The sequence below is a fragment of the Bidens hawaiensis genome, unplaced genomic scaffold, assembly GCF_021521415.1.
Source record: "Bidens hawaiensis isolate Kalapana, Puna unplaced genomic scaffold, B.hawaiensis_p1.1 tig00034426_1, whole genome shotgun sequence".
In the NCBI taxonomy this organism is placed as follows: Eukaryota; Viridiplantae; Streptophyta; class Magnoliopsida; order Asterales; family Asteraceae; genus Bidens; species Bidens hawaiensis.
In genome coordinates, this window is record NW_027495954.1 from 196,055 (window position 1) to 211,517 (window position 15,463).

The window sequence follows — 15,463 nt, forward strand, 5'->3', positions numbered from 1 at the left end:
TGTAATTATAACATGTTATTTCACAAATTTAAACCAAGTTTACTTGATTTATAGCAAATCTTTTCATGCTTCGATGTTATTATTGAGTCTAACGTATAAATTTAAGCATATTCATTTTAATTTTGAAATCAAAACTGTTCATCTTTGACTTTCAAAGTCAACCACAATAGTGGAATTCATATTTTAGATGCATCCTCTTTACATTTGATGATTTTATTATGAAAATTATTTCTTCTTTTGTGTTATGTTACGCACCCGATATTGATTTACCTTCTTTTTTGTGTGCAGATCATGAACTTCTTGTAAAAGAATATGGCTGAGGAATCATCAACTTCCCGACATAAAATTGATTTTATCATCAACTTCACATTTTGTATTATGTGCTTCATAATATTAATGCAGCTACCAAGCAACTTACATATATTCATTTTGAAGTTAAACACGCTGTGGTGCTTGGACGCTAGGTGCGGGTTTTGTCTAAGCACAGTTGTTATCCAATCATGCTCGCTCTACATTTTAAGGTAAAGGATTCTTATCTACATTTATAATAATTTTTATAAAATCATAGTTTACAATAGAAAGTTGTATATCAATAGTATTTATTTTCATAAATAAATTTTTGAATATTCTTCAAACTAATTATGGACGGTCAACCATATTTATTTTCATTTATATTTTATTTGAATTTAAAAAAGGAAGTTGTTTTTAAATTAGTTTTCATTTAAAATTTTAATCAGTAGTATTTATTTTCAGAAATAAAATTTTCAATATTCTTCAAACTAATTATGGACGGTCAACCATATTTATTTTCATTTATATTTTATTTGAATCTAAAAAAGGAAGTTGTTTTTGAATTAGTTTTCATTTATATTTTAATTAAATTAGTTTTTAATTATGGATGGTCAACCATATTTATTTTCAACTTATTTTTGTTAACTCCAAAATTTTTCCACAATTTGATATAATTATGGAATTTATTTTAAATATGTAATATCTTAAATTGATTGATTTATACTCAATCAAATTATTCTGTTACCAAAAGACCATTAAACTCATTTAATGAGTGTATCATACTATTATATATATGAGACTTCTCTTCTTATTTTGTACACTCATTTTCGACATTCTGCATCATAAAATCTAAGTATGTTTATTTTTTACCTACAATTCTAATTATACTTTGTTATATCTTATTGAATACAAAACACAACAACTTAGGTAATTCTTTTATCAATGTATGTGATACACAGAAGCATGGAGCCAAAAAATCTGCTTAAGCTGAGAGAACTTGATGCTACCAAAACAAACTATACGATCAAAGTTAGAGTCCTTAGACTATGGATAAAACCAAACAACAAGAACCCTAACGAAAAATGGTCAATTTAAATGATTTTAATTGATGAAGAGGTAAATATTTAACATTATTTTTTACTTTTTTCATATTAGCAATCATAACTAGATTAAACTTTCAGGGAACGAAGATGCAAGCAAGCGTCTTCAAAAGTTACTTTGCTAAGTTTGAGGAACATCTTCGAGAGAATGAGTGCTACTTCATCTTTAGGCCCACACTAGCTGACAATGACGCAAAAATCAAGCATGTGGAGAATGGCCAGAAAATTTCTTTTCGTTGGCAAACTGATCTCAAAAAATGCACCAACTTCCAAGGGTCCAAGTATGGTTTTGAATTCACTGGTTTTCGTTCCATTTTAGAAAACCCCCTACCTCAGTACACAAGACTCGGTTAGATATTGAATTATTTAATTTATTATTCACTTTTAATTGTTTAAGAAATATTAAAATGCTAATGCTCTTACTTGAATTCAAACTAGATATTATTGGGTATGTCTACAAATGCTATGAGGTGGAGAAGAAACCGGTAAGAGGTGGCAAAGTAGCCATGAAGATGGAAATTAAATTAGAAGATCTTGAGTGAGCTTTTCATGTTTATTTTTTTATTTTCATTCTTTCAAACTTATCCATATTTATGTAATCCATATCGACAATCTTACAGAGGTGGACATATAATAGTAACCTTGTGGGAGGAGTATTGTCTGCAAATGCTAAACTACATGGAAAAAAAGCAACAACCGCATGTTTTCCTTATTCTTCAATTCGGAAATCTGCAGATTTACGGAAGTAATTAACAATTTTTATCATTTTTTCATTGCACCTCGTATAATTAACGAATTTATGTTTGTATCACAGAAAAGAGGACTGTTTCTAATGTGTATGATGCGACACGGTTGTTTATAAATTCACCAATTGATGAAATCCTTGAATTTAAGAAAAGGTACCTTATTATTTAACTACAAGTATAAAATAATGACTATCTATATTACATTTAACTTTTAAAAATATGTTTTGCTTTTACTTTCTGATTTTGTTATTCAAAGTTAGCTGAATATAACAAATAATGTTTCATCACAACAGCTTTCTATCTAACATTGGTGAAGAAACATCCTCTCATCATTCTGTTGGTACGTCTATTGTCTCGTCACTGGAAGAAGAATTTCTTAATGAAATTGATTTCATCAACATTGTGAAATTAATGAAATAAAACAGGTACGATATGGTTTTTTAATTGTTTGTTTTTAGATTCATACAAATACCATTACTAACATTCTATTAATTATGGATAGGTTAAATCCCTTATTGTTGTTGGTAAAATCAAAGCTGTATGCGAGGATAAATCATGGAATTATCGTAGTTGTGATTTATGTAAAAATGGAGTTGAAACCATAAATGTCAGAATTGACAAGGGAGAGGATCCGGCTGATTTTGATGTGAAGAAGGAATACAAATGCGTCAATGGCAATTGCACTCAGACTATAGCATCTACTCCTATGATTAGGTTCTTAATTTTGCTTAATTTTTTATTTACAACAGTGACCATGCGTATCTTTAAAATTTATTTTCATCATTATTTTTTATAGATACAAGATCCCTATTAGAGTCCAGGATTGCACAGGGACTGTGACTCTTACAATGTTTGAGCGGGATGCAAACAAGCTTATTGGACCGACTGCTAAAGACGTTCTGGACGAACAGGAACAGGTACACTTATTTTCTAACTGATTTTGATATATAATAACATTATTATAAATAGTGAAATTTTGTAATATTTTTTGTTTGAACTAAATATATTTTATGCTTATGCAGTCGGCTGAATTTTTAACTCTCCCTGCTGCTTTCAACGTTTTATTAGAAAGAAAGTTTGCCTTTAGGATCGAGATCAAGGACTATAATATTGAAAACAATGCTGAATATTTTTCAATTACTAAACTGACTGAAGATCCCAAAATTATTTCTGAACTCGAAAAGAAGGTCGATAATAATCAGGTACTTTCGCAATTTCTTCATTTATATTATAAACCGCTGAAAAGTGTACACGTCAAACATGTTACTTTACATGCAAATTGCAGTCTGGTGAATCTGATTCTGTGAATCTAATTAATACCCATTTGCCATTACAGACTGATCTTACTTTGAAGGTTATCTACCTTTATTAGTTATTTGTTTTTTCGCTATGTACTTAAACCAAACTAAATATATTGAACTTATAATTCCTATATCTATTATTTTATTATATAGCTATTTCATGTACCGCTGACAATGGAACCCCGATTTCCAATATCAATGATAGTATGGGCACGACTGTTAGTGTTGATTTGAAGCGTAACCTTGAAGATGTATATGACGTTGACGACTCATTTTCTCTCTCGTCAACTAAACAACAGAAGATTCACACAAATGGTGTGTCGGATGCAACTTCGAATAACGAACTGTTGATTCCAAAAAAAGAGAAGTAGAAGTTGGTTCTTTTATCGTGACGAACTGTTTCCTTTTTATTATTATTATTTTTTTTTGCATTGCTTGCGGAGTTTATTTTTATTTGTTTTTTTGTGACATTCGCGATAAAACGAGGTACACTATATTCATTACGTAACAAGTAAACGATAAATCGGTTAATTCGTAGTGATTAAACGAGTAACCGACCGATACTAATTATGACCCGTATACATACTGAGGGGTCATATACGAGTTATATATATGTTATAGAGGCTAACATATTGATATTTAGGCCCCAGTACGTTTAAAACTCTTTAAACGAAAAAGGTTTCGTTTATCGATACGCTATAAGCTTAAACGCAATCGTTAATATCAAAACAAGCATTGTAGCATCCGTTAAGCCGAAAAATATTTATAAAACACTTATATGACATGTTCTAAGCAATCCGTGAAAATATTTTGGAATTTTACAACGAGACAGTACGTTTTTCTTATTTTACAAAAATAAGCTGAAAAACACTCGTTTTTGCGCTATTTCTCACACCCGAATTAATTTTCTTGCGAAAAACCGAACCCGAACTAAATTTGAAGTGGGCTTTTCATGTTTGGGCTTGTATAATCAGATTAATGGCCCAAAACAGCCCATTAAGGGCCATTCCTTGGATTCCGATCGGAACAGCCCACCCTACCTCACATTTTTTTTATATAACTTCCTCCTTAAGCTTTATTATTCATTATAACTCATAAAATTTGAAGTCCAAGCAGCTGCAAAGTAGAACTCCAGAAACTTTCAAAAGTTACATCAAAAACCTAAGGTAATTAGTGATTTTCTTTGAGTTTTAACCATGATTAACATAGTTTAACCATGAAAAATTAATCCTTGATTAGTTTTAAACATGTTTAACCATCCAAAAACCCTAAAAATCAAGTAAAACCATGTTTTGATGTTAAACATGTTTACAAACCAGGAACATATACTTTTTTGGTCAAAAACGCGGATTAGAACATGAATACAACGTTTTTACGGTTAGAAAGTTCGGTTTGAACCCAAAACCGAAACCCTAATTATCAAGGCTGTTACATGGATGATTTATGCTTGGTTTGATGTTATATGATATGTAGATATACTGAGTTTGCAACCCGAGACCCGGAGAGTCGTTTAAGCTAGCAAAATTCATCGAAAACCGACAAGGTAAACCCGTAACACTCGTTTAGGGGCTGTTTAGTATTAGGTTGTGACGTGCTTGTTGTTAGCTTGTGAAAACTTGCAGGGACATTAGGGATCATATTAATGAGTCCCTGTTCAAATTTGGTAATTTTTCGATAAACGGAGAATATTTGGTGAATTTATTTCCGTTTATGAGCGTTTATTTGGGAAAAATAGCTAAACATATTGAAAAATTCTGAAACTTGGTTTTGGAGTTTAATATGTGATGGTAAGATCACTGGTAAAGTTTGGGAATCATTGGAAATGCCTAAGTATGGTTTGTGCAATCATGGTTTAACCGAATTTTAACAGCCAAAAAACGCACAAAAAGGCATTTTGTCAAAAGAGTTAGGTTCTGGAAATTTTGCAGGGGCTATGTAATAACATTGAGGCCATTTGTAAAAATTATCGGATTTTTCGGAGGTCGTTTGATATAAACGGGCCATTTATTACACGAATATAACCTATTAAATGAATTTTTATAAATAAATAATTAATCATAAAATTTCTGAAAATATTTTTATAAAATTCTCCATGTCTTAATGTATTTTTACAAAAATTTACATAATTTATATATAAGTACATATTTAGTTATGATTAATCAAATATTTAAATTATAATTGTTTTAACGAAACCGGCAGTTTTGTGTTTAACGGACTGACTGGTATGTCAAAATGTCAAAAGTGGTCACATATCATATTTTTGAATGATATTGATAAAAACGAACTTTTTACGAAAATTCCGGACAATTCGGGTGGATTGTACGCGTTTTGTATAATCAAACCCGTGTGAAAACGGAAACGAACCCTGCGATCAAACCAGACACCGAAACCTTAAAATTCTTTCATAAATCAAATCATTTTATTAATCAATATATTTACTTAAGTTTATGTGATCTTACCTAATCCCGAAGCGTATAAACAATCAACTGGGCTAGGCTCGGGAAACGGTGAAACTGAGCAAAATCCAGTTTTAAACATTTCATAGTATACAACGTCACAATCTAAGACTATGGTCATGTTCTGGGCCTAACAGCTATACCCAGATTATCTATACAGCCCGACTTAGCTTGAACACTGTACTAGTATTAACGATACGATACCGTTTATAGGAATCAGGCTATAAACGAGGCATCTGACTTATTGATACGTAATTTCCGTGCGAACTACGATAAGGTGAGTTTCACGACCCCCACTTTCTAAACTGTTTTACGAACTTTTGGGGTGAAAAGCATGTTTACATATACTTATATACTTGAAAACGTGTAATGATGTGGATTATCTAAGTACTAACACTTGACAAGTCCCCACAAACACAAGTGATTAACTTCGTGCCGGTGACGTGTGGATAGTACTATCGGTTTGACAAACCCAACTGACAGAGCCGGAGGGGTATGCCGGAACATATGTAAACCCAGTTGCACATTGTCATTATATTTTTACATACTGCTATGTGGTGTTAGACATAGTACATACTTGGGGCAAAGTGGCTGTTAAATGCCAACGGGAGTGCATGGGCAGTGGAGGCCATGTGTTTTAGCTCGTTTCGGTTTCACTTGTGGCTTAGTATAATACATCATACACATACATATATACATACACACTGTAAACTTTACGAACTCGTGTACTGATTTCATTGACACTCGTGAAACTTGAAACTCACCAACTAGACGTAGTTGACCCGTTTTAACATGCTTTTCAGGTAAAGCAAAAGTGGAATGATTTGCTTACATGCTTGGTGTTAGAAGGAAAGTTGAATAGCTGTGAATAGACGCTGATATAATACTGAATAAGAAGCCCGTAAACCGGTTATGTGTTTTTCACCTAGTTTGTAAACATAGTACCTACCAATGTAATATGATGTAATTTAGCTGTTGAATTTCTTTATAAACAATGTGGTTGATACCAGTGTTATCTGTTACATTCCCGTATTACGCTTCCGCAACTACCTAGTCGGGGTGTGACATTTTTTTTTTGATTGTGTTGGTGTTTTCTTTTTATATGATGTTTGACTTTATGGAGATTGCTTTTTTATTCATGAACGTATGATTGACTTTACTTTAACATTTGGTTTTGTATGAAATGAAATGCTATGTTTTATATAATTTGATGTTGAAACGTTTTTAAAATTTTTTCTAATATTATAGTGCACCAACTTTATACATATGTATGATCATAACACGATTATGAAAGAAGTCATAATATTTTATTTTTGTAGGAAAGTTCATATATCTTCATTTAAAAATAATGCTAACTTTATAAACACATGCACAAATTAGAGCCACCTAATTCTATAAAACAAACCAAAATAGCAAATATCCTATAAGCACAAGTCATCCAAAACATGTAAAAGAAACAAACCTAGTGATTGATTTTTTACACTTGACCCATTCTAAAGAGACAACTTTACCCTTATGAGACAAATTTACCCTTATGAGACAAATTTAGCTTAAAGGTAACATCATTTCTCCTCTTCAAATGCTCCAACAGCCCCTTAGAATCACTTCTTGAAAAAACATTATTTTTGACACCGCAAATTACCTGTCCTTATGATAATCGATAAGATATTTAATTGAAAATAAATAACTTTAAAAACAAATTCGATTTAGTATATGCACCATTCCATAATTATTTTCCTAAATATTATATATTTCCAAATTCTATCCACGACTCAAATTTAAAAAGAAATTTGTTACTCTACTAATTATAATATCACCTAAATACTATAGAGAATCCATATATTAATTAATGTTCACGTAAATTGAGCATCACTCCATTTATAAACTATTTTACTAATCTTTTGTTATTCTTTTGTCATATCTTTAAATACATTAAGGTTCACGTAAATGCATTAAGGTTAATGTAAATTTGTCATATCTTTTGTTATTTTAGGTAAGCTTTCTTCAACCATTTATATAATAACAACCATAAATATGTATTATAATTTTAGTATGTTACCATTTCGTATCATAATTATGGTTGACCAATTTAATAATTATCGAAAGGGAAACTATTAAATATCTATTAAAACATGCAAACGAAGTCTCATACTAACTAATTTTTATGAAATCAAAAGAAACAAGGTGTTCTCTTCTCTACCCGTTATGATCTTTTATCATAGTATACTATATCAAACTTTGACATTCAAGTAAGTAATTCCTTACTCATTATTTACAACAGTGTTGATGATATAACTAGAAAACGTAACATGTATTAAAAGCATATCAAGAAGATTAAGAAAATAATAATAAGAATGTTTCGGCCCGGGCAACAAAGTTGATGGAAATATATTACTTAAATCTGGGCTCCATTGCAACATAAATCCATGAATAATTTAGGTGCACCGTTAAATCAACACCACATACTGAATCACAAAGAAATACATGGTCAAATTTGATTCTCATTATTTGCAAACTCCTTTTTGTAAAGAAAAATTAAGCAACAACCAAAACAAATCAAATAAAACAAATTACGGATTTGTTTGATTTCATCTAACAAATTAGGGAAATTACAGTTTATTTTATGCGACTGATAAAAACTGAACAATTTATAAAACCAAAGAGAATATTACTTGGTTAATTGGTTATGGAACTTGGGAGTAGAGGTGGGCATACAAACCCGTTAACCGAGCGGACCTGAAACTTAACCGTAACCGAACTGGTTTGAACCCGACTTTACAAAAACCGAATTTAAATAGCTGTAACCCGCCGGGTTAGACCCGGTTTGAAGTTTTTTAGGTCGAACCGGTTTGAACCCTACTGTTTGAAACTGGTTTGAAAAAAACAGGTTTAACCCGGTTTTTAACCGGTTTACATATGCATTATGATTAGCAAGAAGTTATTTATGTATACAATATGCATTTAATTTGTATAACGATATCTTCAACATAATTCATTTAAAACTCAAAAAACTCCCTTAATTATTCATTTATATATATGGCATATCCATAATCCATTCCGTGTAATATGTCGCAGGAATTTTTTATTGTAATTGATAATATCTTTTGTAATACAAACTGATTTAGAATTTGACATTATATTTGGAAACCGGTTTTGACAATTAAAATTAATAACATTGAATTTCTTAATTGTCACATACAAGGAAAAAGTCAAACGACCCAAACTTACATAGCTAACTTGTCTCTATTTTCAAACAAGAAAAACCGGATTTGACCCGGTTTAAGCAAAAACGGTTTGGAACCAACCCCAACCGGTTCAACAAGTTTCTAACTTTCATTCCTTAAATCCGGTTCGGGTTCTAACCGGTTTAGATAAAAATGGTTTTGACTGCTTTGACTGAAAACAGGTGCGGTTTCACCCGAAACCAGTTTAGGTTAAAAAACCGTTTTGTACACCTCTACTTGGGAGTGATTTTTGTTAAACAGTAGTTTGATGGGTGGTAGTTTGACATTATGTTATATGGTATGTTTCTAAATCCTAACTATACTTCAATAACAATATATGTAATTTTACAATAACAATTAATCTAGATTCTAGAAGTATGACATTTATGTTGAATTAGCAAAGTATACATTATAATAATGCACAACTAGATATATTCAAAATAAAACTAATTTATTCCTTAAACTTTCTGATAATATTATTTACTCATTTCAACCTATTTTGGAATTAAATTATATTCTCTTCCAGTAAACTTACAAAAAAATGTCTAAAAGAAAAACCCCACAAAATGCATCTTCCTCAAAAGCGTCTGTCACCGGTGATGCTTCAATTGGTAGGATTTATATATTTGTATTATATAACTATTACTTTTATAATTCATAAAATTAATATTTGTCCACGTAGAACTACATTTTACCGGTTATTATCTTTTTGTAGAGGACGTGCAAAGAACTGCTTTATCTGGCATTTCTAATGGTAAATATATTTATGTCATTTTAAATGTTAACTTAATTCATCATCTAATAATATTTTTATTGTAATCTTTTTTTTTTCATTATGACAGTTTATGTAAACAACGTTCGTTATGGAAATGCTTCAGAGACACTAAAATTCATGAAGCTAGATCTGGATAACAGGAAATCCAATATTACACAAGTAATTCCATGCTCACGGTCTTATAAGTTCCAATCCGCCTAAACTGGTAATGGGTTTGGTTTCACATCGTTTTTTTTTTCAATTCTTTACGTCAATGTCATGAATTTTAAGTTTTAAAATTTAAATGCCCAATTAGATTGTATGATTAATTTTAAAACAACTATTGAACTTAACTCCATATTATAAACTCAATAAATAACGTTAAATAGTTGTTCTTTACTTTGCAAATCTGGTTATTATACTTATATTTGCACTCTATGAATATGCAAGGAAATGTCTAAAAGAAACACCCCTCAAAGTGCATCTTCCTCTAACGCGCCTGTTAGCGGTCATGCTTCACATTGTAAGACTTCCATTTGTATTATGTAACGCTTAGTTTTATAATTCATAAAATTTCACAGTTGTTCGCCTGGAACAACATTTTAGCAATTATTATTTTTTTATAGTGGACATGCAAAGAATTGCTTTATCTTCAAGTGACATTCGTAAAAAAAAATGCTTCATAGGCGAGGAAATCAAGAAAGCTACTTCTAGATAGTAGGAGATCTAATATTGCTCCTAATAAACAATTTTCTTCATCAAAAAATTCAAGATTAATTGCACAAGGCAATGAAAATATGACACCAAATACAGTGTTCACAAATCAAAGTTTGCATAATTTTCATTCCACTATAAAGAATCCAACTTCGTTCATTGATATCAATAATGGTAAGATACCCGTTTACTGGTAATTCATATATTTTAAAAATAAGCAGTATTATCAATTATTATCAACTTACACATGTTATCATTTTGTAAATCTTAATTTTTTTTCCAGGGGCATCTACTTCCAAAAACAACAGGTCTACCCCATTATGTGATACTCATCGAGTTTATATTTCTTCACCTATCATGACATCAACCAATCATACATCAACTTCTTTAACAAAGTTATCTTCAGGAAAGCGAAAATTAGTAAGTAAGTCGCGGATTACAAATCCTATACTTATGCTTAACTTGATGTCAGATGAAGATGAACAAGCTGATGTAGAAAATATGGTTAAAGACCCATTCAAAGGCATCTCTAAAGGTACTTATAAAACAACTATTCAAATTAATAACTATTATGCAGATGCATTTGCTGACCACCACTTAATTTAACATATTACTTGGATCACGGTTATCAGAATCTCATTTGAGAATTATGTCATGCAAAATTATGGAAAAACGAGGGTGGAAGAGGAAAAAAAAGAAGGAAAAACAACTTATTTCCTATGTTGTGGTTACGGTAAGGTTGAGCTACATGAGTTTAAAGATGCTCCACCAGCTTACAAAGATCTATTTAGCAATGTTGGTCCTAAAAGCAAGTTTTTCTTAAAGAACATTCAACGCTACAATTCTATGTTCGCGTTTACATCAATGGGTGGAAAGGTTGATTCCTCTATTTTATAGAGGTAACGCTCCATTCGTGTTTAGGATTAGCAGACAGAATTACCATTCTATTGGAAGTCTTCTGCCGGAAAATGGTTCAAAACCCAAGTTTTCACAACTATACATATATGACACAGAAAACGAAATCTCAAATAGACAAAGCTTATTTTGGTACGTATTAACACCTTTAACTAATTATTTTTACACATTTTACCTCAACTCAGGTTTTTAATGTTGACAAACTAATACTCTTATTCCTACCAGAGAATAAAAAAAAATCTACAAGAACTTCCGACTTGCTTGATCTTGAGATAATAAAGCATCTACAGCATATGTTAGATTCTCATAATGAGCTGGTGAAATCTTATAGGATGGCAAGAGATCGTTTTCAAGAAAATCCTCATGCTAACCTTAAGTTGCGTCTTATTGGAAGAAGACAACAAGACGGAAGAATATACAACTTACCGACTTCTTCTGAAGTTGCTGCGTTGATTGTTGGTGATATTGGTAATTTTGAGCCTCGAGACATTATTGTTGAAACTCAAACAGGAAGACTAAAGCATATAAGTGAATTGCATCCTTCATACGTTCCTCTTCAATATCCACTTTTCTATATTTATGGCGATGATTGTTACAGGGTTGACATCCCTCATAGAGATTTTAGAAGCTTACAAAAAAGCAAACGGCCAAACTGCACCATGAGAGAATTTTTTGCCTATATAATTCAAGATAGGCCAAATACTTTCTCACTGACTCTGAATGGAAGAAGACTTTTTCAGCAAAAATTGATTGATATATACACAATGATTGAAACCGAAAGACTCAACTACATACGTAACCAATAAAAGGTTCTTAGATGTGAGTCATACGAGAATCTTCATAACTTAAAAAACACCGGCAACCAAGACATGTCCAGCATTGGTCAACGTGTGATATTTCCGTTTTCTTTTACCGGAGGTTCTCGGTACATGATGCAAAACTACCTAGATGCCATGGCTCTTTGTAGGTGGTATGGATATCCAGACTTTTTCATAACTATAACATGCAATCCTAAATGGCCTGAAGTCAAAAGGTTTCTTAATAATACCACCATTAATCCTGAAGACAGGCCTAACATCATCTATAGGCTATTTAAAGTTAAGCTTGACGCAATCATCAAAGACTTAAAAAATGGTGAATTACTGGGAAAGGTTCAAGCAGGTGTTTTACTAACTTTTTTTAGTATAATAATATTTGTTAAACAATTTTTATTTTATTTTCAACTTATATTTAAAACTAATCATATTTATTTTTTTATGTAGTTGTTTATACCGTGGAGTTTCAAAAACGTGGGTTGCCTCATGCACATATATTTTTATTCATGCATGCTGATCACAAGCTTCCTACCGTTGATCATATTGACCCGTTTATTTCGGGCGAGATTCCCGACAAAAAGGAAGATCCTGAATTATATTCCCTTGTGAGTGACCACATGATGCATGGTCCTTGTGGTTATGATAATATGAACTGTTCATGCATGATTAATAGAAGGTGTTCGAAAAACTTCCCTAAAAAGTTTACGCCTCACAATTCTATTGATTCAAATGGGTATCCTGTATATAGAAGAAGAGATTCTGGACGCACGGTTAAAAGGTCTAATGTGGACTTAGACAACAGAAGTGTCGTGCCATATAATAAAACGCTTCTGAAAAGATATCAAGCACATATTAACGTTGAGTGGTGCAATTAGGCTGCATCGATAAAGTATTTGTTCGAATATATTAACAAAGGTCCTGACAGGGCTACAGTTGCAGTTGTTGACGCTGACAATCAAGATGATCAAGATCAAGCAAGAGATGAAATCAGAGAATATTATGACTGTCGATACCTTTCTGCGTGTGAAGCGGCATGGAGGATATTTGCATTTGAAGTACATTACAACTCTCCTTCAGTAATTAGGCTTCCTTTCCATCTTCCTGGTCAACAACAGGTTATGTACGGGCCCGATGATGATATTGATAATGTTCTTAACAAACCTTCAGTTTCTTCTTCAAAGTTTTCAGCCTAGATGTTGTGTAACCAAATTAATGAAGAAGCTCAAAACCTTACTTATGTTGAATTTCCTACTAAGTTTTTTTGGAAACTTGAACAACGAAGGTGGGAACGACGAAAGCAGGGTATTTCTTAAGAATTCTTCTAAACAAAGTCAAAGGACCAAAATCTTTTGAGGATATCAGGATGGTAGATGGCCAGACATTTCCTACATTTAGAGATGCTTGCTATGCATGTGGTCTACTCGATGATGACACGGAATATATCGAAGCGATAAAGGAGGCAAGTGCATAAGGTTCTGGTTATTATCTTCGTGCTTTATTCGGATCAATGTTATTGTCCAGTTCTCTTTCTAGGCCTGATTTTGTGTGGGAAAAAACATGAGAATATCTATCTGATGGCATTATCTACACACAACAAAGAATATTGTATATTCTAGGTATTAAATTTTGTTATTCAATACCAAAATGCGTACACCATGTTATAATTTCAATAGTAAAATATTAATGCTAACTTTTCAATTTATAACATGCTCAGTGAAATTGTTTTTATTTTATGTTTTATTTATATACGCAATTCATATAATATTATTTATATTTTTTTAATACAATTTTGTAGATTTATCACTTCCAGAAAGTCAAATTAAGAATTTAACTTTGTGTGAGATTGAGAAGTACCTACTTCGAAATAACTCAAGCCTATGTAGATTTCAAACAATGTCGTATCCCGATAACGATTCTATAGCTTCTTCAAACAATCGTTTAATCGTTGACGAACTCTCTTATGACACAAACACTTTAGAAAATGAGTCTCACAGCCTTATAAGTTCATTAACAAATGAACAATGAAGAGTGTTTGATGAAATCATGAACGCAGTTGAAGCTAACAAAGGAGGTGTATTTTTTCTTTACGGCTATGGTGGAACAGGAAAGACCTTTTGTGGAAGACATTATCTGTGGCAATACGATCTAAAGGTCAGATTGTATTGAATGTCGCTTCAAGTGGTATTGCATCATTGTTGTTGTCAGGAGGTAGAACAACACACTCTAGATTTCATATTCCTATAAATCTTAACGAGGACTCAACCTGCAGCATAAAACCAGGCAGTGATGATGCACATTTGCTAAAGGAAACAAAATTGATTATATGGGATGAAGCTCCGATGATACATAAATATGCATTTGAAGCTCTTGATAGAACAATGACAGATGTATTAACTCCTAATACTTCTATCAATTCGGGAATCCTATTTGGAGGTAAATTAATTGTTTTTGGTGGTGATTTTAGACAAGTTCTTCCTGTTATTACAAACGGAAGCAGGCAATAGATTGTAAATGCATCTTTATGTTCTTCCTATATTTGGGGTAAATGCAAACTTCTTAGGTTAACAAAAAACATGCGGTTAACCATCGGAGCTCAAACATCTGATATGCAGCAGACAAAACAGTTTGTTAAATGGTTGTTGGATATAGGTGAGGGAAATGTCGGTGGTTTAAATGATGGTGAAGCAACAATAGACATACCTGATGATCTTTTGATCAATGATTCGTCTGATCCGATTCAAAGTTTAATTGACTTTGCTTATCCTTCAATTCTACAGAATATCGAAAACATTGATTTTTTTCGTGAAAGAGCACTACTTGCGCCTACAAATGAAGATGTCCAAGACATTATTGATAAATTGCTCTCACTTTTCCCTGGAGATGAAAAGGAGTATCTTAGCTCGGATAGTATCTGTCCAACAGAAGACTTTGTTGATCCGTTGCAAGCAAATTTATACTCACCTGACGTGTTGAACGGTCTTAAGATTTCTGGATTGCCAAATCATAGATTGGTCTTAAAGGTAGGTGCTCCAGTTATGTTACTCCGAAACATTGACCATCAAATTGGTTTGTGTAATGGTACTAGGCTTCGAGTCATTGAGCTGAAAAGACATGTCATTGTAGCTGAAATAGTATCCGGAGGTAAAA

General features: G+C 32.0%; 1 protein-coding gene across 1 annotated transcript; it reads left to right on the top strand.

The window, feature by feature from the left end:
* The first annotated feature begins 1,115 nt into the window (after nt 1–1,115).
* Nucleotides 1,116–3,769, top strand: LOC143586173 (replication protein A 70 kDa DNA-binding subunit A-like). Its single transcript, XM_077067775.1, has 10 exons — nt 1,116–1,407; nt 1,473–1,740; nt 1,830–1,929; nt 2,012–2,136; nt 2,206–2,290; nt 2,431–2,562; nt 2,640–2,851; nt 2,934–3,054; nt 3,160–3,339; nt 3,423–3,769. The coding sequence occupies exons 1-6, from the start codon at nt 1,387–1,389 to the stop codon at nt 2,555–2,557; spliced, it is 726 nt and encodes a 241-aa protein (XP_076923890.1). The 5' UTR covers nt 1,116–1,386; the 3' UTR covers nt 2,558–2,562; nt 2,640–2,851; nt 2,934–3,054; nt 3,160–3,339; nt 3,423–3,769.
* The last annotated feature ends 11,694 nt before the right edge of the window (nt 3,770–15,463 follow it).